This window comes from Notamacropus eugenii, chromosome 5 (genome assembly GCF_028372415.1).
Source record: "Notamacropus eugenii isolate mMacEug1 chromosome 5, mMacEug1.pri_v2, whole genome shotgun sequence".
In the NCBI taxonomy this organism is placed as follows: domain Eukaryota; kingdom Metazoa; phylum Chordata; class Mammalia; order Diprotodontia; family Macropodidae; genus Notamacropus; species Notamacropus eugenii.
Window position 1 is genome coordinate 152,057,799 of NC_092876.1, and position 26,097 is coordinate 152,083,895.

Here is a 26,097-nt window from a genome sequence, read left to right on the forward strand (position 1 = left end):
TACACACACACCCACACACACACCCCCTATAATTTATGCTGTGCGTATTGTGTACATAGTATAAAGTCAGCTCAAATTTGGGGTTCCAGGTAAAGAAGGTACAAAATTTTCTCTAGAATCACAGACAGTAGAAAGAATTATGCTTTATTTGTCACTCTTTCCTCTAGTGAAACAGCTGAATAGAAAGAAAACACATTTTTATTGAGGTTTTGAATTTTGTCGCATTTTTTGAAAATGATAGTTAAAATCAAGAGGATTTAGTTTAGCCTCCTAGTTGGGCATTTGATTTGCATGAAGGATGATGCTGTGTGTTTACCTTTAACTAAAAGTGTAAATGGAAATAGAAAGTGTGTGAATGTCTAAATTGATACAGAACACAAAACCCTCCAAGCACATCTTCATTTGGGGAAGTTTTCTAGCCTGCTGTGTGCATTTTAATGTCAGGATATTTTGATTTACTCAGTTTTCATACCTATCAAGATCCTTGTCAGTGTGCATGTATCATTTCATCCAGTATGGAGTCCTTATCAATTAGAAAACTGTATTTTGAAAATGCATAGTGTTTTGTGCATTTTTTTGGAGGGAGAAGCATTTTCCTTCACACATAGTGACTTTAGATAGGAAGGGCTTTTTGTATACTCCTAATATAAAGATGTTATGAAGATAACACCACTGTCCTACACTCCATTCCTTATCCAATCCCCTGTACACCCCAAGCATAAAAGGAGCTGAATAAAGAATAACTGACAGGCTTGCCTCTAAATTTCATGTCCTCTGGTGTTGTAAAAGAATACATGATTATCCCTAATATGTGGATCCCATAGAAACAGGGCTGCCATTCATCATAGATGCTGCAAAATTGGCAATTTGGTAGAGTCTCACTCTCAATTCTCTTCTGTTTCAAGTCATTGAACCTATAACAATGAACTACCAAATAGCAACAAAAAATGCTTAAACTTTTAATATTCACTAAATGCTAGTAATGATTACCACACCCTTGATTAATCTCATAACATTTTGTACTATTATGAACTTAGTATACTCAACCTTATATCTTATGTGCCTCTCTCTCTTTCTCTCTTTCTCTCTCTTGTCTTGTGGGTATATAAATACATATACATATATATATATGCATGCATGTGTGTATCTATATGTATACACATACATACAGATATTAATTTCCCCTTCCAGTTTGTACACTCCTTGAGGGCAGGAAGTATATCATATTTAACTTTTTATCTCTCCCAGAGCCTAGTATAATGCAGTTTACTAGAGAAGACATTTAATAATTGTTGAAAGAATGAATGAATAACAGCGACTTTTTAAACTGCCTCGCTGCAGAATGAGGGAGTTGGACCAAGGTCTAACATCCCCTGCAGTCTAAAATTACTGATCCTACAGCACCTGTTCTTTTGCCAAAATAAGTCCCATAGGGTGGGAGAAAGCGAGCAGTTATTTGTTAAGCAACAGGCACTGTGCCAAGCCTTTACAATTATTGTCTCTTTTGATTCTCACAGCAACTCTGTAAGGTAGGAGTTTAAAGTTGAGGAAACTGAAGTAGGCAGAAATTGAAATGATTTGCCCGGTGTCCAAAGCCAGATTCAAACGTGGGTCTTCCTGATTTCCTGGCCCAATGTTTTATCTATGATGCTACCTAGCAGCCTTAACAAAGTTCAGGCACTGAATGTTAGACTTGATCACACCACTCTATCTTCTACCAAGATCCTTTGCTCTACCTTCACCATTTTTATGTCTGCCAGATTCTCACTGATTTGTTTTGTTTTCATGTAGGCATCTTTCACAAGACTGAATTGATGTGAATACAAAAAGAAAGTGAATTCTTTCTGGAATTTGTGTACTGCATGTTACTTCAGTGCTTTGGGGTTCACTGGTTTTATCATCAGTGCAAACAAGAACCCCACTATGACTTAGTAGATGTATTTAATCAGTTGCTGTGGCCGAAGCGTTCATTACCTCATGGTCACCCTGGTAATGATGATCTTTTGAGAATGTAGCTGAACTGTTCTTCAGACAATGGATAGAAATTTGGTCATCAGGCCCATTCTTAAAGCTTTTCTGCCTTGGAGAGACTTGGAGTTTTATCTCGATTTTTCAAGAGGCCAAAGTCACCTTCACATCATGATAAAGTGTATACATAGTTCATGTTAATGAATAGAAAGATATATACATGCTGCGTCTGACTTTCCAGTGCTTAGGATTATGTAAACTGGGGAATGTTTATATGGAGCAAGGGAAAAAGGATTCATTCCACTTGTGTATTCATGGAAAGCAATTCTCATGGGGGAGTTATCTCAATAAATATCGGTGGGTGAGGTGAAAAGAAACTATGGAAAATTTTAAAAAGCTATAGATTGCTGTTCTTTCTTTTTTTATAGACAGCACTATGTTCTTTTAATTGGTGAAATACAAAACTAACAACCATAATACATCTAAAATTTTAACTTCTCACAATTTTATAATGTTTTGTAGCCGCAGATGCTTTAGATTTGTTTTCTCATTTGACACGCAAGAGCCTTGTGTCTCAGGAAGTATATTAGCATTCCCATTTTATAGATGAGCAATCTGAGGCTCCAATATGTATGTAAACTGTAAATGACGTAAAAGAGACCCATTAGCTTGTGTGTAAAGATTCATAGATGGAGGACCAGCTCAGCTCCTTTTTCTCCTTCTGATCTTGGACTTCTCTGAGTCTGAGTTTTCATCTGGTCTTTGTATTTTTCCCAAATTTATTAATTTATTTGTTTTCAGTTTTCAACAATCACTTCCATAACTTCCAAATTTTCTCCCCCTCCTTTGCCTTCCCTCTTCCTCCCCAAGATGGTATGCCATCTTATAGGGGCTCTACACGTACATTCCTATTAAACACACTTTCACATTAGTCATGTTGCATAGAAGAATTAAAACTAATGGGGGAAATCATATTGTTCTTAATTAGGAAATCAGATAAATAACTAAATATTTATTGAAAAACTGTTCTGTGTAAGGTACCGTGGAAAAGTACCAGGCAATATAAGAGTTGATCCTCCACCTCAAAGCATAAAATTAAAAGGCAAAACAAGCTTAAATATAGCCCAGCTGGTGCTGTCACCACCACTCAGGTTATTAACTTATTATCAAAGAGATCATGGTTCAGGTATATGTTGGACTAATATGCTGCTGTGTTGTCTGTGAACTCTGATATGCTGTGATTCTAAGATAATATTTGCATTATCTACCTCACAGGGTTGCCGTCAGGATTAATTAAGATAATGTGTGCAAACAATCCTAATAAATTGGGCAGTGCAATGGGAATGTAAAATAGTTTTATCTACTATTGTTGTTAATTGCCAGGTGAAGGGTACAGATAATAATTGCTTTAGATTTTTAGAAGACAGAGAGCATACTTAAGGCCAGGGTGGTCCGAGATGTTTTCATCACTGAATGGTTATTGAATTGACTAATATTGAATGAATTAGCTATTAAATCCCAAGTAGCCATCTCACACCAAGATTTGCTAATGAAGTCAGTCAGTCAGAGTAGCATAATGGCACAGGAAATTCTTTGCAGGGCCACTACATACTTCCATGGCTGTCAAGTCAGTCATTTATGTAGAAAGACCCTGAAGCAAGTTTGCTGCACCTCAGAAAGCTGGCAGCCATATAGGATTACCTTGCAGAAATGCTGGGTTGATTTTTCTGCCTTGTTAACGTAGAAGTATACTTGGAGAAGGACAGAAGTCATGTGGGGTAGTATAGTCATCCACTCTGATGGCTATTGAAATGGCCTCTAATCAAAGGTATGCTTGGTTAAATGCTCAACAACCAACTTTCTGGGGGACAAACACACACACATACACACACACACACACACACATACACACACAAAACACAACATACTTCTAAATTCAAACTTCATTATTAATATTTTCTCTGTCACTTTCTCACATCTAGACAATCAACAAAACAAGCCCTGATCTGTAACATTTGCCCATTTTAAGGAGTAAATGCTCATACTGAAAATTTAACAATCAGTTCCCAAGCTATCTCCAGCATACTTCTTGACTAATCCAGTCATGAATTGGCTGTAATCTTTGGGATAAATAGATTACCTAGTTTCTTTGTGATGCAATTGCAAAAAATTCATATATTTGTGTTTTTTGCCTGACATCCCCCAAATAAACATTCATTTGATGTACATCTATTGAGTATAACTATGTTAGGCTCTGAAAGTACAAAGCAAAATGAAAAATTGTACCTGGTCTGAAGGAACTTCTATTCGTACACATGAACAGATAAATGTCTTGCAATAATTTGAGGAGGGAAATAGCATTAACAACTAGAACAATCAGGAAATGGTTACCCAAGAAGCTGTCACAGGAGTTAAGCCTTGAAGGAATGCTGAAGCAGAGGTGATGAGGTTGTGTATCCCTGACATGAGGAACAACGTGTTCAAAGAAAGAGAAGAAATGCCAAGTTTAGGAAAATGTGAGTTTCCAAATTACAGTTTAAATGTAATGTAGAGAGGGGCTAAGAAAACAGTATGCAAAATTCTTGGAAGTTGAACTAGAGTCAGATTGTGAAAAGTTTTAAATACCAAACTGAGGAGTGAGGGGTTTTTCCTTTCTTTTTTTTTTTTCTTGATCTTAGAGGTAATAATAGGGAGTCACTGAAGTTTCTTTAACAAGAGAGTGAGACAGTTAAATGTGTATTTAGCAAAATTCTTTTGTTACTGTGCAGATGAATTAGAAAGGGAAGAGACTATAACCTGAGAATGCAAGGAGGAAATGATTGAAAGAATCGATAAGAGAGATAATGAAGGCCTGAGGGGAACGTGTGAGTGGAAAGAAAGGGACAAATGTGAGGGAGGTTGTGGAGGATAGAATCAATAAAACTTAAAATGATTGGTTCTAAGGCGTGAGGAAAAGGGAAGAAAGGAGGATAACTGAGATCGCAGAACTGGGTAACTGGAAAGATGGTGGTCATCTCAACAGAAATAGGAAATTGTAGAGGGAGAAGGGGTGAGTTCAAGTGTTTCACTCAAACCCTGTCATCATCATCATCATCATCACAATATTTATGTAACACTTTACAATTTGCAAAATAGTTTTCAGACGTTATCCCATACATAAATAGGTGTAACACAAATTATGGTAAACATATTTATAAGAGAAATATAAAGTGCACATACATTGGAGACACTATCACAGCTCCAAAAGGACTTTGGGGACATAAAGGGCATTCATTAGGCATTAAATTACTTAAAATGAATTTTCCTATTGTGGAAGGAAATGTAAAGTAGGTGTCATGAGATGTGATTCATTTTTACTCCACTTTTAGTTATTTAAGAAGCAGACTCATATTCATTTTGACCAGGTAAATCATTCCATATATAATGTCATTTTTCAAGGTGACCCACCTCTAAAATATTCTCTTCAGACTTTTTCCATTACATGAAATCAGTCCTCTCATTTGATTACTTCCATGGAGCCATTATAGATTTGTTTTAAAAATGCAAAAAAGGCCCATCAATTGCTTTCCTTTTCTGCCTTTCCTACCAAAGTGGGGGGAAGCAAACTTATTGTCTACTGACAAATTCTTATGAATAATTTTTGGAATATAATTACTCTTCAGGTAAAACAAGGAATCAAAAATACTTGGGATAATTTATCTGTTTATTATTTTGCAGCCTTAGTTACTTAAAGAAAAGTAATTTTCAGCCCAGGGAATTGTAGAGTGATTATACTCCAAAAATTTTATCTCAGACCTTACTATTTCAGGAAAAATTTAAGTCACCAACAGATAAAAATAGAGTCAAATAGAAGGACAGTACCTGGAGGGAGGATATGTTTCGGCACATTTCTCAAACCCACTGGCAACTTCCTCACCTCCCCCATGTCTGCCCCAATCTTAGAAAATGCTTAATTGTTGTCTTCTTGTGTTTGTAAGAAAATCTCTGCTGGAGAATTCCAAATAAGTGCCTGATGGCCTTTGCTCCAGAGTTTCTGGTCATATAACCATAAACATGTTTTGCTAGAGAAAATTTGGTTATGAGTTCTGTGAAAACTGAACTCCCATTAGCAGTTGTCATACCAGGTGTTGGATGAGAATCCTTTAAATGAAATAAAATATGTCCCACTTAGAGCCACAAAAATCATTTGGCTCATTGCCTCCAAACATCATTACCTTGGGAAACATCAGGAAGAAGAATGTTGAATAAACTTACAAGCAGATTTTAACCCATCTGTGTTGATGATGGCCTAATTTTCCTCTTTCACAATTCCCTTGAAGAGTTACACATGGTGAGAAACTGACCCAGTACTTTTTCAACTAGGAGATAATTTGTAGGAAAAATTTCTAATTAAATAAAACATAAATAAGCACCCACTTGAGAGTCTTGGGTTCTTCAGAGACTGACCTATGTATTCTAGGATGGACTGCTCACCTTGCTCTTTATCACATTCTCTCTTCTTTTTTTTTCCTTCTATTCTTTTTTCCCTTAAAGTACATATCAGAGGATGTTTCTTTATGTATAGCAGACAATTTCCTAGGTTCCAGACAATTTCCTAGGTTCCAGGATATATGCTACTTCTTTTATTTCACTGTTAAGATGTCTCCCAAGCATCCCATAGCACTTTCTAACTCTTCTATAAACATAATTTATAGAGTGCTATAATCATAATTTATTATCATTGTACATTTATTGATTATTGCATGTTTGTATAGGGAAGCTCTTTATCTCTTATACTAGGGTAAAGTTCCTTAAGGATAAGAGGATAAGGATAAGGATAAGATATGTCTTAATTATCTTTATATCTTCAGAAGTACCTCTGCTGTCATACTCAGTTGAGACACTGTATGGCCAACACAATGCACCATATAAGTCCTTAGTAGACGCTGAATGAATGAATGACTTGGTTTGTACACTTATTGATTGGCATCCTTTGGTGTTAATATTGTTCCAATATGTTTGAACAATCTTAATATATACTACCCATTGCAAAGAATAGAGAACTGGCCACTATTACAACCTAGTGTGTTCAGTAACAAGAATTAGGCAGATGTGTGGAATGAAGATCCATGTGAGGCAGTCATTCAGATGATTTCATATATATGGCTCATTAGAGCTACCCAAAGATGTCACACTATAACTCCCCCATTAATATACCACCTGTTTTGTTCTTTTCTCTATTGCTCACTCCTTCTTCAGTATGATACACCTGGTATGACCACATGGAAGGGAAAGAGCACCATAAACAGAAAATGACTATAAGAGAACTCTTTGGCAATGACTGCCTAATCCAAAAATTCCTGTAAACCCTCTTTTGAGAGATATTTCAGGTCAACTCCTCCCACCCCTCCACCCCCACCATGTTGCCAGGTCTAATAAGCATCAACCCCATTGTTGACACACAAATTGAATTTCATAAAACTAAAACATTTTTAGTCTTTTCCTAACTGATAAAATGTCTTATTTTTTAAGTCATTTACAAATTTTTTTGCAGTTGTGATGAAGTACTCTGATTTGTGTGTGTGTGTTAGCTTTTAAGAGCTCTCTTCTCTCTTGCCCTCCTGCTCCAACCCCCATTTCTCCTGTATAATGAAACAGAAATTCACAAGAAAATCATAAGTGTCCATCTCATAATATGAGACTGACTGGCTAAACTTTTATCATCATCATCATCATCATCATCATTACTATTATTTAGGTCAGGATCCCACAGCAGAGATTTGGAGAAACAGCATCTTTTTCATTTGCTTAGAACTTGAATTTGATTGATATAACTGTTTAGATCCCAAGCACAGAGCATAAGATTAATAGACATAATGTTAAACATTTAAAATGTGACTCTTGCTGATAGTTATGTCACAATTTATACCTTATGGAGTGCTTTAAATACATGACCTCATTTTATATTTACCACAACCTTATGTGGTTAGCAAAATGGATATTATCCCCTCCTTTTTACAGATGAGGAAACTGAGACTTAGAGAGAATAAGTAACACCTAGATGCTGAAGGGGCATGTGAAATCAGGTTACTTGAAGTTCTCTGTCCTACAACATGCTGCTCCTTTAGTTTTCCAACAAATCACATCTCTGGCATAGGTTACTAATTCTTTAGTAACCTCAGAGATGTTCTAATTCAATCTCTTCATGTTGTAGAGGAAGTAAATCAGACCCAGAAAAGTTTTTTGGTAAGTTAAGTCCACACAGTTAATTGCTATCAGACAAAGACAGGCAAAAAAAATAACGTCTACCTTTAAGGAACATACGTTTTAAGGGGACAATAACTTATTAACAACTAAGTACAGAGCAGATGAAGGAAATCTGAAAGAGGAAGATATTGGCAACTGAGTGGGACTGGGAAAGGCTTGCAGAAGGTAGGGTTGAAGCTAAGTCTAGAAGGAAGTCAGAAAAACTTAAGAGGCAAAGGTGAAGGGACAGAGCATTCCTGGCATTGGGGCTAGCCAGTTTAAAGACACAGAGATGAGAGCTGGAGAGATATGAAAGATATGCTTGTGAGTAAATTTTGATGGCAATCAAATTAAGATCTTTTGCTGTTTTTGTTTTACTAAAAATGCCTCTGATTAAATAATGTGATTAAAGAAGATCTTCCCCACCCATTTATGGGCCTGCCCATTGAGGGAAGCTTGATTAGGGGAGTTGTTTTGTAGGAGGCTCCCTAGTACCTTTTGTTTTTTCTGTTGAGGCACTGGATCAGAAGCTTATGCCCTCTGGCTTTGAAAAATGTATAAATACTCTGAGGGTGAGCTTTTACTTTGGGGGCTTACGGACTGGAAGTGATTCTTTGGTAAGAGGAGATTCTTGGCAGTCACATTGGAGGGCCCCCCCATCCTCACACACACACACACCTTTGAGAACCCAGATGTTGCTGCTTCCCTCGCTGGTTTCTATGTATGTATGTTAATGGTCAGACATATGGAAGCATGTCTTGATTTTTTGTTTTTCTGAAATCTTGACTTTAATTTTCTCTGATACCTGTGCTTGATGAAAGTGATTGTTAACCCCTCAAAAGTTGCCTTTCCTTTAATGAATGTAGATCTAAGAACCTATGATAGCAGGCCCCCTTGTGTATGTTGGGGTGCTTACTGTCACACAAGTGTTCCTGGATCATGGATTGTGTGGAAGGGGGTAAGGTGGAAGAAGAAAAGAAAGGAAGAAGGGGTCAAGTTGTGAAGAGCCTAACATAGGACATTATATTTTTAAACCAGAAGGTAACAAGGAGCTAATGAACTTCATTGAGTAGGAGATGGAGGGAGGGGTGACATGTTAAAACCTACAATTTAGAAAAATCAACTTGGTCCCTGAGTGGATGATAGATGAAAGTGGAAATAGAGTTGAGAACGGGGTATCATTTAGAAAGCTAACAGTCCAGGTGAAAACAATAAGGACATACCTGAACTAATGTTGTGGCTATACGAGTGGAGAGAAGATGTGTATGAGAGATTTTATGAAAGTAAAAACAAGATTTGACTATGGATTGAATACATGTAGTGAGTAAGAGTAAGGACTTGAAGATAACACAGAGATTAACACAGGAGTGACTGGGAGGACAGTAATGCCTTTGATAGTAATTTAGATCAGAAGCAGTGAGAAAGAAGGTGAGTTCTGCTTTGGATATGTTGGTTGTGAAATTATAAGATGCCTACAGGACATCTAGTTTGAGGTGTCTGAGAGACGGCTGAGATCTATGACTCTAGCTTAGTAGAGAGACTAGGGCTGAATATATACATCTGGGAATTGCCTCCATAGAGATGGTACCTGTACCCAGGGGAACTGATGAGATCCCTAAGTGGTATTGGAAAGAGTGAAGTAATAGGTGCTTAATAATTGATTGATTGAAAGAAATTGGCCTATGACAGAGCCTTGGGGAACACCCACAATTAAAAGGTATGATATAGATAAAGAACCAGGAAAGGAGACTGAGAAAGAGCAATCAAATAAATGGGAAGAAAACCAGGAAGGGTAGTGCCATGAAAACCCAGAAAGTAGATAGTATACAGAAAGCGAAGGTGATCAGCAGGATCCAATGCAGCAGAGAGGTCAAGAAGGATCATGACTGTGAAAGGGGCATTAAATTCAGAGATTAGGAGATTGTTGATAACTTTGAAGAGGGAAATTTTTATTGAATGGTGAAGTCAGAAACTAGTTTACCGAAGGTTTAAAAAAGAGTGAGAGGAGAAATGGAAGAAGTGATTGTAGACTGCTTTCTAGAGGAGTTTACCCACAAAAAGGAGGCAAGAAATAGGTTGGTTGTAGGGATATTTAGATCAAGTGACAGGTTTTCTTTTTTGTTTTGTTTTGTTTTGTTTTAGGATTGGAAGAACATAGGTATGTTTCTAGGAATCAGATAAAGAGCCAGTAGACGTGGAGTAATGAAAGATAACAGTGAGTGGTGATGATGATGGTGGCAATTTGGGGATGGTATCAAGGTTGCAAATGTAAAGGGTTTGCAATCAGAAGGGTCACCTCTTCATCTAAGACTCAAGTAGAGGAGCTAATAAAGGGATTCTTAGTGATATGAGGAGAGGAGGAAGAGAGCTCAGATAATGGTCTGTGCAGTTTGAGGCAAGGCTTTAACTGAGAGAGTAGGAGGAGCAAGTGTCATGCAAGACTTGAAGAAAGACAAGAAAGTTTGAATGAGGAGAGTGGGATAGTGAATCAGGGTCCTTTCAGCTCCAAATCTCTGATGATATGATCCTCCCAACCAGACCCCTTACCTCAGCTGCCTTAATGATCCAAAGTCAGACCCTGTAGCAAAAGGTACTACCTACTAAAGAATCTGATTCAGCATCACTACCACTACCACCATTCTTATGGGTCATGGAAGCCAGGTTGTTGAAAAGTTGGCAAAGGGTACAGGAGGCTTCTCCTATGATGCTGAAATAGAACTAAACCTTCCTTCTTGAATCCATTGTTGCACTTCCATTTTCTTATAATAGCAAGCAGTGTTAGAAAGTTTGATTGATAACTGCATATCAGTAATGACTCATTGACATAGTATTATTCAAGATGCTTTCATGTACATCATATCCCAGTTGGTTTTTACAATAACCCTGCTAAATATAACAAGCATTATTATTCTTATTTTACAGATGAAGAAGCAGGTCCAAAGAGTCTTAATGATTTGTTCCAATGTCATATAAGTAGTATTTGAAGCCAGGACTTCTGTCACTAGATCTAGTGCTCTTGCTACCACTCCATAACATACTTCCTTTCTGCTTCAACAAAGGAACTTACTCAAGGTCATGCTGTTAGTAAATGGCAGGAACAGAATTCAAAACCAAAGCTTCTGGAACTGTGGACCAGAAACATGGTGGGTTAAATATGCCTTTGTGGAAGGACCTGAGATTCTGCCTCCTAGAATCTTTTTCTATGGCAAAATGCCTTCTGAATTTGCTTAAACAAGAAACAATTTATATTCACACATATGATATATGTATGTATATACATACACATGTATATATATGTATATCTATATAATGACGTCTGCATGTCTATGTTTGTATGTATATATGTATGCATGTATATATGTATTATGAGCTCATTCCACAGGTTGGGGACTGTTTTTAAGAGTCTGGTGTGTTGTCAGTTCTCTTGATCTATTTATAGACTGAAAAAAAGCTTGAGGCAAATGCCCTGATCATCCTTGTATGTCGGGAAGGTGTACTACTGTGTTATTTCTCTGCCTTCATCTCATAGTTCTGCTACATTATTATAACCTGTTGTAGGGTCTTTAAATGAAGTCATAGACAAAAATGTTTTTTTAATGGCTTCTACTGCTGCTTAGTAGTTTTCATTTGTACCTTAAAGTGTCATAGTTAGAATTATGATCTTTGCAGAAGGAAAGATAATAGGATACCTTTTCATTTCATTTTTTCTTAGACATTGGCTTCTCTGGGGATGGGATACTGAAAAGGATCTATTTGAAATCGATCTTGCTTTTACATAATAAAATTTAGACTTTTTCATTTCTAGTTTGTCACCGCAAACTTTTAAGCAGATGTCTAATATTTCCTAGTAAATGAATTCGCAACATGGATTTTGAATCTTGCCATATCAAGTTAATGAACTTCCTTTATTTATGACATAATCTTTTCAATGAATCCCCAGCTTAGATTTACTAGCTGGAAAAGGAGGATCAGAGAGAGGAAAGAGAGCTTAGGTTAAAGAGTGTGAATTTTTATATCTTATTTTAGCTGCAATCTCATATGGAAGTTGATATGCTATTTTCTTTCTTCTTTAGTATTACTCTCCTGCTAAGAATAGTGGAGAGTTATACATCCAATGTAAACAGTGTTATTCTGGAATTCAAGTGGGTTATGAATAGCAGAGACTCTAAAATTGCCTTTATAGAAAGAAGAACCCTGTTTAGTTATTCTGTGTATATGTGACTTTTGGGAGTTGTCAGATTTTGTTTGTAGAGTAAAATAAAGCTCAAGGGCTGAATAAATCAGGGTAATTTGTGAAAGGCTATATAACATGTTACCTCTATTTTGGTTCACATCCAGTGCAGGTCTGTAGTAAAAACCACCTTTTTTCAGTGGTCCATTAAGGAAAGAATTACAGGTCCTAACCTCAGGGCACAGGATGAAGTCACAACATAAAGATCAAAATGCCATTACATGTGGCATGTGAGTTAATAGCTTTGAAGAAGAGGTCAATGAAAGATAATGTAGGGAAAGAATAAGTCACTCTCTTCATTCTAGGCATCGCTGAAATTGCTCTCAGTAGCTGCTAGTGACCTCCTAATTGGCAAACACAGTAGCTTTTGTTCTATCCTCCTTGTGATCTCTGCTCTATTTGTTAGTACTGACCATTTTTTCTCTTGGCTTTCATGACACACTATTCTGGTTCTTTTGTGTCCTCTGTACCCCACTCTTTCTGTACTTCCTTCACTTGCTCCTCTCCTTCTTGACCTTTAACTGTTGGTAGAGCTGGAAACTAAGGTACATGTGAAAATCAATTTACTGTTACTTTTGCTAATGGAATAGAAACACTGATGTATCTTATATCTTTGAATTCTAGCAATCAAAGTTTATTCATCAAAAGCTTGGAAAATTTAGTTTTATTAGTTATTAGATAATATAAATATTAACCCCTCTAGGAATAAAGGCTCAACATGAATTCCTATATGAATTGTCATACTAGTACTCATACTAGTTTCCCTCTGTTGTAGTTAGGACAGTCTTATCTTTATTCCATAAATACCTAACAAATACCTCATTTTCATCTCTGTGCTTTTTACCTCGTTATTCTTCTTTCCTGGAATGTCTGTCATCTTCCCCCTGTTATCTGCCCAAATCTGATTCTACCTTCAAGCAAACATTATTGTGTACAGAATTGAGGTGAGTGCAGTGCACACAGTAGGTACCCCAAATCGGCCTAATCTCTTATACTAGCACTTAGTGACAAGTTTACCTCTTTGTACAGTTAGAGAGAACTCCAAGGTGGTTGACTAGAAAATTGGCAAATTTCAGTCAATCGTAATTGCCCTTAAGTAGAAATGGAGAATGTTTGATTCTCCAGTGTGGGGGACATAGGAATTTGCCTCAGTTGTGACCCAAGGTCAAGCTGAAGGCTAGGAGTCTCTAGTGGGTTTCTTTGAGTTCTGGTTATGGGGGTTAGCTGGTTACACCGAAATTTTGATTGGTAGCCAATGACATAATTTGGTTATCAATTAATTTGATTTTTGCCTGATGGCATAAACTAATGACGAATTTGCTTACCACGTTTTCCCATTGATGGCTAAAATCTCAGCTTGAAATTGTCACTAACTAAACTCTAATTTTGGGCCTATGTTTTTTCATTGGTAAAATTATAAACTTAGATTATACTTAGAAGGGATATTAGAAATTATCTGATCATGTTGGACCCTGAACTTTATCACCCACCATTCCATAAGGCCTTCCCTCTATTGTAGTTAAGACAGTCTTATCTTTATTCCATAAATACCTAATAAATACCTCATTTCCATCTCTGCGCTTTTTCCCTTGCTCTTCTTGTCTGGAATGTCTGTCATCTTCCCCCTCCTATCTACCCAGATCTGATCCAATCTTCAAGCAACCTTTATTGGGCACAGAACTGAGGTGAATGTAGTGTACATAACAGGTACCCCAAATCAGCCTAATTGCACTAGCCCTAATTCCTATAGCTCTTCTGTGTGTGAATTTGGGACTCAATTATCTGCTGCCTTTTTTGGTGTTTGCTTTCACACTGCCTGTCCAAATTTCTTCCCTTCACTAAATCGTAAGTTCTTTCTTTAAGGCTAGGGACCATGCCATGCAATTCTTCTGTAACTCCCAAAGCACCTAGAGTAATGATGAATATATTGTCATTATATGACTTCATGTACTATAGACCAGGGGTGGGAAACTTGTAGCCTCAATGTCCTCAAGTGTAGCCCTTTGATTGAATCCAACCTTCACAGGCCCTTCACAGGTCTTCAAATGTGGCCCTTTGATTTCAAAGGGACGTACTTGAAGACCTAGAGGGCCACATGTGGCCTCAAGTTCTCAGCTTTTCAACCCCTATGGCCCTGACATTATCAAATCTAATCCTAATTTTGTAAATGAGATAAAACATACAGTACAAAGACCATTGGGTTCAAATCCCAAACTTGCCATTTACTTCCTTTGGGACCTTGAGCAAGTCATATCTCTGTCCTCAGTTTAGTTGTTTGTAAAATGAGGAAATAGAACTAGATAACTTCTAAAGTCCATTAAAGGCCAAAATATATGAATCCATGATCAAGAAACATTAAGAAACTTGTTCAAGATGATTCAGTTTCCTTGGTGGCAGAACACAGGCTGGAATATAGATTGCTTAGGCCCTGGTCTGCTGTGTGTATAATAATCATAGTTAACATTTATATAGCACCTACTATGTGCCAGGCACCATACTAAGTACTTTACAAATATCCTCTCAGTTGATCCTCACAACAACTCTAGGAGGAAAGTGCTGCTGCTATACCCATTTTACAGATGAGGAAATAGAAGCAAACAAGTGAAAGAACTTGCCCATGATCACACAGCTAGTAAGTATCTGAGGCTGGATTTGAACTCACATCTTCCTAACTCCAGGCTCAGCCCTCTATCCACTGTGCTGCCTACCTGCCTCAATTTGGATAGGACACTCAGCTTAGAAATCAGAACTGAGTCTGAATCTCATCTCTTCCACTGGCTGTGTTTTCCCTGAGTAAATTACTTAATCTCCCTTTTTTTCTCATATATAAAATAAAGATAATAATACCTAAAGTACTTCCCTATAAGTAAGATGAGGTTCAAATGAGATAATGTGTGCAAAACACACTATACACCTTAAAATAATATATAAATGTCAGCTATCAGAATGACCACCACCACCATCATAATCATTGTTATATATTCCATACATTTATGCTAGTTCAGCTGGGTGACTGATTAACTTGTGGCAAAGTTATCCTAGAAAACATCCATCCAAACTGTTGCCCAGTAGATCCTTATCCTTGAAACTCAAATGAACAATTCTCAGCAACTGTCCATCTATTATTTTTAATAGTGTGGGAGGAAAAAGAAAAGGGCAAAAGGTCCCCTGGCAAAAAGTCTCCTCAACCATGGTGCAGAAGGGAAAATCTCTTTTGCCAAGAGAGTAAGAGGTGTTAGGGTGGATTGAAGACCAAATGATATTAGCCTGAGGCAGGGAGTATGTCATCACTTCATTCAAAAATCATGATTCTTTACCACCGCTGTCTCTCTCCCACTGAGTCTAGATTGATGGATGAACTCCAATATAGTGAGCAGTGAATTTACCAAGAATGGGAGATTTCAGATAACTACACAGTTGAAGAGATACTTTAAACTAAATTTATGCCCAGCATCTAACTTTATGTTCTTTGTTTTATTGCGGGACATAGATAGTGGGATGTGAGAGAGACAAAATTGGTTTTTACATTCAAGAACAGGTTATAGGAACCTTGCCTTTCACAACCTATGGCCACAGACAGGATTACTAATGGAGACTTAAGCTTAATCGTTCATGATCATTAAGTCATTAGCACGAGCAATTCTTTGTACAGATTGTTATTTGAGGTTTATCTTTCTGTAGTACTTTCAGGTTTATAAAGTACTTCATATACATTATCTCAACTAATAATTATCACAACCCTGTTATATATGTATTATTATTAACCCCATTTTACAGATGACAAAGTTGAGCCTTAAAGAAATTAAATGACTTGCCAAAGGTAATGCAACCAATAAAAGTCCAAACTGGAATTTGAACCCACACAAACCCACACAATCACCTCACAGACTTGTATCAAAAAGAAAAGATAATCCAGGTGATGGGAAATGGCATCGTACAGAGTCCTCGATTCCCTAACAGCTATCCCAGAAATTTAAATTTAAAAACACCCTGCTGTTGTTCACTCATGTTGGACTCTCCATGACCCTATTTGGGGTTTTCCTGGCAAAGGTACTGGAGTGGTTTGCTGTTTCCTTCTCCAGCTTATTTTACAGATAAGGAATTGAGGGAAACAGGGCTGTTATTTATATAATTATGACCTTATATAAGTGACTTTATGTAATTAGTAAATGTCTTAGACTAGATTTGAATTCAGGAACATAAAGTCTTTCTGACTTCAGGTCCCACCCTCTATCCATGAAGGTACTGAGTTGCCCCTACATAAGTACCCTAGACATTTTCAAATCTAACCTCATTTTGTAGATGAGGCAAAAGGAGAAAGTGTGGTATAATGGAATGATCATTCTCTTCCCCTCCCCTTTCCTTTTCTTCTCTCCCTATTTGTCTCTTCTCTTCTGTTTCTCTCCCCTCCTCTCCAAGGCAGCACAGTATCTGCTCTGCTAATATAGGTATTTAGGGATTGACACTGAATGACCACCTTATTGGGGAACTCAAAAATACCTGAGTCAAAAACATGAAAGAGTCTGGAGAATGGGAGGAGAGGAGGCAAACTAATGGAATAAAAATAACAAGGCAATCTCATCCAGAAGGACTGTCTTCTGCCTGTTTTTGTAGCCAAAAAGACTAATCAAAAGGAATAGGGGAATAATGTAGCACAGTATACTATGATGGATGGGTAGCGAAGTGGCTAGAACACTAGACTCAGTGTAAGACAGGCCTGAGTTTGAGTCTAGGTTCTGCCATTTAACAGTCATGTGATTGGGAAAACTCTTTAACTTGGGGCTAATAATGCTTACATGGCCTGTCAGAGTTGTCAGGGGGGATAGTTTTTCAACTTTTAATTGCTATGTGAGTAAATTGTTAATGACTTTGGGGGTAAACTTTATCTAACCTTAATTTTTAGTCACTATGAAATGCACTAAAATCCTTTGGCTACTCATGGCACAGATGGTAGCATAAACAAATATCTCCCCATTTTTAGACCATGGAGAATATGGCGGGTGAATCATTTGGAATTATCTGAATATCTGCAATACCCACTGAGAGTGACCTTGGGTAAAGATAACTGATGTTTCTTTCCCTGTTATGAATGACATTCCAGATGTCTAAATTAAGATGTGGTTGGAAATTGATGTTGGCTTTAGGAAGCAGAAGTGAGAAATGGACTTAACTTCTTCAACCTCAAGACTCTTCTTGAACTTGAACCTGTATTTTAAAGAGATATGAATGCATTCTGTATAAACTGCTGTTGTTTGCTTTCCTATATTTGGAACATCATACTAATTTCTACAAGTTGTGATTACTAACAGCCGGCAATCACCTCACAGACTTGTATCGAAAAGAAGAGATAATCCAGGTGATGGGAAATGGCATCGTACAGAGTCCTCGATTCCCTAACAGCTATCCCAGAAATTTGCTACTCACATGGAGGCTGCGCTCTCAGGAAAAAACCAGGATCCAGTTGGCTTTTGATAATCAGTTTGGATTGGAGGAACCAGAAAATGATATCTGCAGGTAAGTGGAAAATGCAGTTCCACTCACTTTTGATTCTGAAATTGGAAAGGCCAACGATCATATGATTTATGGATGAGAGACCATCTAGTCCAGGGGTAGGGAACTTGAGCCCTTGAAACCACATGTGGCCTTCTAGATCCTTAAGTGTGGCCTTTGGACTGAATCCAAAATTTACAGATTGTTTACAACTTTACAAATTGTTCTGTAAAATTTGGATTCAGTGCAAAGGCCACACTTAAGATCTAGAAGGCCACATGTGGCCTCAAGACTGCAGGTTCCCCACCCTGATCTAATCTAATACCTTTATTTTTTTAACTGTTGATGAACATGAGACTCAGAAAAGTTAAGTAAATTCATCAATGTCACACAAGAAGTAAGTTGAAAAGCTAGAGTGTATACCCAAGTCTTCTGATTCCAAATCCAGGGCTTTTTATGCCATTAAGACAGAACTGGCAAAAACCAAATGTCCTTTTTTGATCCTCTGGCCATACCAAACTCTCAAAGCTAGAGTTTCTTTGCTTGCTTTTTTGGTTGTTGTTTATTTTGTTTTGAAGTTTTAGTTTCAATGGTATATTATAAGAACTGGAAAATAGCATTGGACTGAGTACAGTGAAGCGAGGAAGAACCTAAAGATTCCCTGATTCCATTATGTCAACAGCTATTGTGACTCTTCAACAGAAGGAAATCTAGAAACAGTAATCCTTATTTCTCTCTTATGAAGCTGGCTTTGCAGATTATGGAAGATCTTGCTGTTAGTGGTGGTCAGTCGTTTTTCAGTCATGACCCCATTTGGGGTTTTCTTGACAGAAATACTAGAGTGGTTTGCCATGTCCTTTTCCAGCTCATTTTACAGATGAGGAAGCTGAGGCAAATGAGGTTAAGTGATTTGCCCAGGGTCACACAGCTAGTGTCTGAGGATAGATTTGAACTCAAGAACATGAATCCTTGACTTTAGGTCTGGTACTTTATCCACTGCACCACATTACCCATCCATGGAAGATCTCATTTTTTAAATAATGGGGACCTAGCCAATTTTGTTGTAGCATTCTATAACCTGCCATGAGTTAACTGTTCTTTACCCCAAGATTCTGTCCTGGGGTAAAAATGAAGATTTTTTTTTCTTCTCTATACTGTTTTTTCTTCTCTATACTGTTTCATATGGTGATCTCATATCTCCTATGGATTTAATTATCATTTCTGTGCAGATGATTCTTCAATTTATTTGTCCATCCCTATGACCTCCAGTCATTCTCCAACATATCAAACAGGACGTCCTGCAGATGTCTTGTTTACATGTTGTTACACGTTGTCTTCCCCATTAGAGGATGAGTTCCTTGAGAGCAGGGAGTGTTTTCCACCCTCTTCTACGTTCCCAGTGCTTAGCATACTGTCTACCACTTAATAGGTGCTTAATAAATATTTCTTGACTTATTGGCTGCCTTTTAATTGTTTCATGGAACTTAAATTCCCAAGAACTAAATTGCAATCATGCAAAGTAATAGGATTGCCCTACCTCTGTGAGGGAGTGAATGGTCTATATCCCTGCTCCATTCCCTGACCCCAGAATTGCCATTGTAAGTCCAAAGACATGTATAAGGAAGCAGTTGGAAAAACCCCACAGCTCATGTGCTTCTCAAATGATGTTTTCACATGCTCATCCCTAGGTCAGCAGTAAGCATTGGTGGAGTGGGAGCGGGGGAGCTTTGCGTTGCTGTGACTGGTTGTCTTATTTTTTCCTTAGCATGTTTATTATAGAATGTTAGGTGGTTATTTTTTTTTTATTGTTTGCTCACAGCATCTTGTATTTTTAATTAGCATTTATAGGACTTGGGGAAGGGTTTTTTGGTACTTTACTGCCCACACTTGTTCTGCATTACCAATGAACTACTGAACTGCTAAACTATTTCAGCAGGTTTATCTGCCTTTGAATAATAAAAACTGAGTGTCTCAAATTTGACTGTCCTTTGTTGCATGTTTATTATACAGACAGCTTATTGTGTGCCTCTTTTTCTGAGAAAAACAGCAGTGACTATTACTTTGTGGGACCATAGAGGGTAATGTATGCCAGGATGAAAAGAATAATGCACACAAGATCAGCCAGTTCATATTTACATAGAGAATAAATAGAGCCAACCTTGAGGGCTTTGTCTGTCTTGTAGTAATTTTTTTTCTTTATTATTTTTGGGCAAGAAGACAAGGAATGGTCATGAACCCCTCCCCCCCTCAGTACTCTAAGGGATTTGTGGCTTTGATGTGGATTTACACTCAAAGGATGCAGATTATAACCAATCCATGCCTGCACATCATATGTGATGCTTGTCCGTATTCCCATAGGTTCACCACAGAGGGTACTCTCCGTATGCTGGTGACCTTCTTCAGATTGTCCTGTTATCTCAAAGATACTAGTGTGGATCACGGGCTGTCCATTCATTATATGCCACTCTTCTCCTGGGCCACCCATCTTCCTTTTATTCCAATCATATACTTCTTTGATGAGATTCATTATACCCTTTCTTCAAGATCTACTCATATGAACTCTTCTCCTTTAAGCAACTATTAAACTAGTGATGTGGCAAGAAAACTCAAAACATTATTGCTGGGTCAAATTTTATTCATGCTAACTGCTCTTTGGGGCTTGCAGATGTTAGAAGGGCCTCTTATGCCTGTCAGGTAAAATGGAAATGAATTACAATGGATTCCACTTACCCCTCCTCATTCTGATCACACTCTAATAAGTGTATCTAATATCCAGTTGCCAATTGGGGCAAGAGAGGAAAAAAGATAAAGTGAAAGAAAGGTTCAATGGAAAAGAGTTGAAGGCATTTACTCTCCTAAATGTTAAAGAAATTTAAAAATTTAAAAATATTAAAATGGTGAGTACTTCTGCATTTTAATGGTAAGCACTGCTCATGTTCAGATATAGCAGAGACTGTGGTGATCATATTAAGGTGAATCTGTACTCGTGAAAGAAGTATCCAACTAGTTGAATTTTGTTTTTTGTTTTTGAGGAGTGCAAGGGTAGTAAGAAAACTATATAATACAGAAAATGACTGATAATCAGTGATTTGGGAATCGGATCAAGAGGACATCAGCTTTTTGACATAAATGTGTAAGGTCCACAGCCAAATAACTAGTTGCAGGGGTGGGGAACTAGCAGCTTCAAGGCCACAGGTAGCCCTCTAGGTCCTCAAGTGTGGCCCTTTGATGGAATCCAAACCTCCCAGTACAAATCCCAAAGGATTTTTAGCCTCAAGGCTACAGGCTCCCCACCCCTGAATGAGTGCCTATTTAGAGTTCACCATCAGTAATTTGAATATATTTAGAGTTCTCTTAAGCATTTGTAGTTCCAAATGTTTAGTCCTAATATTTAAAGTCCATTTGTCTACACAGCTGGCAATTTCAAAAGTTTGTTTAAAGTTTTAAAAGAACTTGCCCATTCATTTGATCCTAGGTATGACTTTGTAGAGGTTGAAGATGTATCTGAAACCAGTACTGTTATAAGAGGACGGTGGTGTGGACAAAAGGAAATCCCTCCAAGGATAACATCACGAACAAACCAAATAAAGATCACTTTCAAATCTGATGACTATTTTGTGGCTAAACCAGGATTCAAGATTTATTATTCTCTTGTGGTAAGTAGCCTTGGAACCCTGTGGTTAAAAGCAGACAATGGTTTGTAAGTACAGATAATGGATACTATAATTAAATACAATGGAGAACAGTTTGAATTAACTAGAAACCACTACACACACACACACACACACACACACACACACACACACACACACACACACACACACACATACATACACACGCACACACTCTTTGGAGATGATACAGTTTGTGTTTCTGTGAAAATTTGCCTATATGGAGATGAGTGTGTTTGTCTGAGTTCAAATAGGTTCTATCCAATATGGGAGAACCATTTAAAGCTGTTCAAAATGAACCTAAATGGCAGAATTTTGAAATGAGGACAATTTCCATGATGGGCCAATGACATTCAACATATTAAAAAATGTTTAATCAGCATTAATGCTAGGAAGCCACTGATAGTGGGGCAGGAACAGTAGGTTGCCATCATTTGGTTTCTGAAGAGGAGTGAAGGAATTGCATTAGTGCATCCCCATCCTCTGACCTCCTTCTGACTGTACACATTTGCAAGGCAGCTGACTGGAAAGAGACATGGATTGTGTGGCCATGGGAGTTTTTAAAATTGCCATAAAAAGGGCGTATACTCATGCCCTTCACCTTAGACTGAGTAGATGAGCTATGCTCAAATGAATAAATCACGTAAAAGTTTACACGGTATTCACATTTGTTAACTCTGCTCCATAATCCTGATTTAGGAGAAGTGTGTTTATGGTTAATGGCAGTCCCATTAAAAGTGCATTCTCTTTGATGCCTCTTGGCTTTGTATTATATTGGCAGGAATTTTAGCAATGGCATTAGCATTGTAACAGATTTCACTTAAATACAATTTTAAGCTTTATTTCAGTTCACAGAAATATTCTTCGTTTCTGCATCCATAACTGAATCTGAGGCCCCAGTCCATAGGTCAGAAATGTCACATACCAGATTCAGCATCCTTGATGTACCTGTGAGTTTTAGATTTGTCTCCTGTTGCCTAGTGATTAATGAAACAGAACTGTTAATCTTGAAGCCTGAGGATAACAGAAGGATGAAATATACGGATAGTATGGAAATGAGGAGGAGTATGACTAAATCGTAATATAGCACTGCAAAGTTTAACAAACACTTTATATAGATAATGCCATTTTATCCTTATAACAACCCTGGGAGGTAGATACTTTTATTCTCCCCGTTTTAGAGTTGAAAAATTGTCTGAAAGAAGTTAAATGCCTCAGGTCACACAGCAAGTAAATGTTTGAGGCAGGATTCAAATAAGTTTTCCTCACTGTAAGTCCTGAATTATGGCCACTGTTCCCCATAAAACACACATACACACACACACACACTGCTACAACTATATTTTACATTAGGTGATTTATTTTTCAATAAACATTTTCTCCCTAAATATCATGCTGATATAGCTACCCTGAATTTTACATTCATCGTTGTGCAAGGATACACAAAGATTTCACAAATTCTTTCTGTTGAACATTATAGTTCTTTTATACAACTAGGGATCTTTTCTTCGATTTGTTTTTTCTTTTCAAAAGGCAAATTTACAACAGCTTTTGTTGTATTTCATTTCATTTCATGGCTTTTGCATAAGGGTAAGTTATTAAACAGTAAATGAATTCCACATCAGAACACAACAAAGGCAGAAAATGGCATGCAATGACACTGGCTCCAGTTTTAATTTGAAAATAATCCATCAGACATGATTCACATGATTGCAAACTCATGCAAGACTGCTTCCTATCGAAATGAAGGTGTGAAGTTTTTGTTTCTACATTTCCTACCTTGTAATATTCACATATGACTCATCCATTCTCAATTGTTTTTCCCTAGAGCAAACTTTCACCATAATGAAGCATATAGATGAAATGGGGATTCAAAGACTTAGTGGAGATTTTCTTTTCCTTTTAAAATCCAAGGTTTGCAAGGCTCAAAACCCAAGAATATCGAGCCCTATGTTGTTTAAAGTATGGCTATCTTGGTAGTATTTTGATTATAGCTAAAATGAATGGTTACTATATTAACTAACTTTAATCTTAAATAACATCTTATTGATTGGTTGAAGAAGAAATAGCTCCTTTCTCAGAGGACAGTATAATTTGTGGTGTGGGGAGAATGCTATAATGACAATGCTGACTTACTTAGCTTTGAGCTAGAGACTGAGCAGCTCCCATGATCATAGGAATGTAGGCATGGGGGAGCCTACTCTAGGCCCAGATGCAAATCTGATCAGTGCTGGTGGTGGCAATGATAATGATAAAGGTTTAACCTACTACATGCTGTAGTCTACTATCTACAAATGGTCTAACCTCTCTGAAACTTACAATTTCTTGGCTGCCATCTTTCTTTTTCATGCCATCTGGTACCTGATATGACCTTCTAGTATGGTACTAAATTGTCACGGTGACAATTGCTGGCAGTGCCTGTTTCAGTGGTACCTGACTCTTCGTGGTCACATTTGGTGTTTTCTTGGCAAAGATATTGGAGTGGTTTGACATTTCCTTCTCCAGTTCATTTTATAGATGATGGAACTGAGACAAACAGAACTAAGTGACTTGCCCAGGGTCACTCAACTAGTGTCTGGGGCCAGATTTGAACTCAAATCTTCCTTACACCAGGCCTAGCACTCTATCCACTGCTCCCCTTAGCTGCCCCCTTGTCCTCTTAGATAAGTGTAGAAAAGATATCAGCCTAACTATTGGGAAGTCTGTTTTCCACTTTAACTTCTTGTGCAATGGAAATGATAATAGTATATTCTTGATCAAGGCATTATGAGCATTGATAAGTTTATGTTTATGATATTCTTTTAAGGAATATTTTGATAACATTGTGGTGTATGTTATAGGGGGTGATACTGTTCACAACCAGAAAGAGCCTGTGTGATGGCTGGAAAATGGATTAATCAGGATAGTGTGTGCTGTCAGACCTTTCTTTCCCAGTGTCCTGGATGTCAATATTGTAATGATTCTCCTGGTTCACATGGACTTTCCCAGAAGCTTTATACGTGAGACTGCAATGTCTGGTTGTGTCTTGATATCTGTTGCATATAGAGTCAAAGAGTTACCCATTCTTCTCATCTTGTCACTTTGCTCTTCCTTATTTCTGCTCCTTTACAGGGGATCTAAAGCACTACCCCTCAAACTGGTGCAAAACACCAATTTAAAACAGCTTGCATTGTCTGTAGGAGTCTCTGTTCACCCTTCTGGAAGGGCTAAAAGAAAAAAGAACTAAATGCTTGATGGGTTACATTTTCCTCTTCTTACATTTTCTTTTGGGTTAAAGTAAAGAAAGCTCTTACTTATGGTAGTTTTATGCCAACTGAGAGCTAAATTAATAAAAATAGATTATCATGTCCATAGATACTTAGAGACCAGATGTGACTTGCTGGAGTATAAGGGGAATTAATTATAGGGTCCCTCCTTATTAAACATCAAGGCACTCCTAATCCGTAATCCATCCGCCATATTGCTGCCAAATGGATATTCATAAAACACACTTCTGACTGTGTCACACTCCTCCTCAATAAACTCCTTTTCTTTTCTATTACCTCTAAAACCAAATAAAATAGTGGAAATTTGTTTTGCTTAACTCTGCATATTTGTTACAGAGTTGTGGATTTTTTTTCTTTTTCAAAGGGGGAAGGGATGGAAGCGAAAGAAAATGTTTGCCTCAGTTTCCTCTACTGTAAATGGGGATAATATCACCCACCTCTAGGTGTTGCTATGATGATTGGATATTATAATATATGTAAAAGTACTTACCAGAGTGCCTGGCATGTAGTAGGCACTAAATACTTAATTCCTTTTCAGCCTTGTTATACATTATTTCTTCACACACATTCTCACCAAGGACAAATATTCTCCTTTTTCTGTGCATTTGTACAGGTTGTTCCTATGTCTGAAATTTACTCCCTCCTCACTCCTACCTCTTAGAATCCCCAATTTTCTTCAAAGTCCAATTCAAATGTTATCTCCCCACATAAAGGCCATTCCTGATTGCCCCAGCTGCTAGTGCCCCCCCCTTTCCCAATAAATTTGTATTTATTTTGTATGTAATTCCTATCTCCTTGTTTTGTTTCTTCTTGTATATGTATATTTTGTGTGTGAGAGGCAGCCTGAGAGACAAAAAGCCTGGAATAATCAATAAGATAGCTGCTAAGAAAAGTACATTCAAATCCCACCTTTGATACTTACTGGCTGTTTGACTCTGGTTTGGTCTGCCCCTTTCTAAGGAAACTTTCTAAGACTATGTCACATAGAATGAGCTTATTTACATCTGGAGAAGGTTATCACCTTGAGCTCTCTTCCTAGGTGAAGTCATCTAAAAAAAACCGTAAATGTCTCCCCATATACAGTGTGAACTCTGAGGGGTCAGGGCCTGTTTTATTTTTATCTTGAGGGCCTAGCACAGTTCCTGGACCACAGTAGGTGCTCAATAAATTATTGTTGATTGACAATTAGGACGATAGATGCCATTCTTATTTAAAAATGCCAAAATGCCATGTTTTCTGTGTTGGA

General features: G+C 37.5%; 1 protein-coding gene across 4 annotated transcripts in view; it reads left to right on the top strand.

The window, feature by feature from the left end:
• The window catches only part of PDGFD (platelet derived growth factor D), a 322,482-nt gene that overhangs the window by 196,554 nt on the left and 99,831 nt on the right, over window positions 1–26,097 (top strand). For 2 of the 4 annotated variants that reach the window (XM_072611232.1, XM_072611235.1), the window contains exons 2-3: window positions 17,734–17,938; window positions 21,390–21,570. In XM_072611232.1, the coding sequence (XP_072467333.1) occupies window positions 17,734–17,938; window positions 21,390–21,570 (386 nt within the window). The remainder of the gene's footprint in view (window positions 1–17,733; window positions 17,939–21,389; window positions 21,571–26,097) is intronic. The other 2 variants (XM_072611233.1, XM_072611236.1) reach the window with 1 other exon arrangement.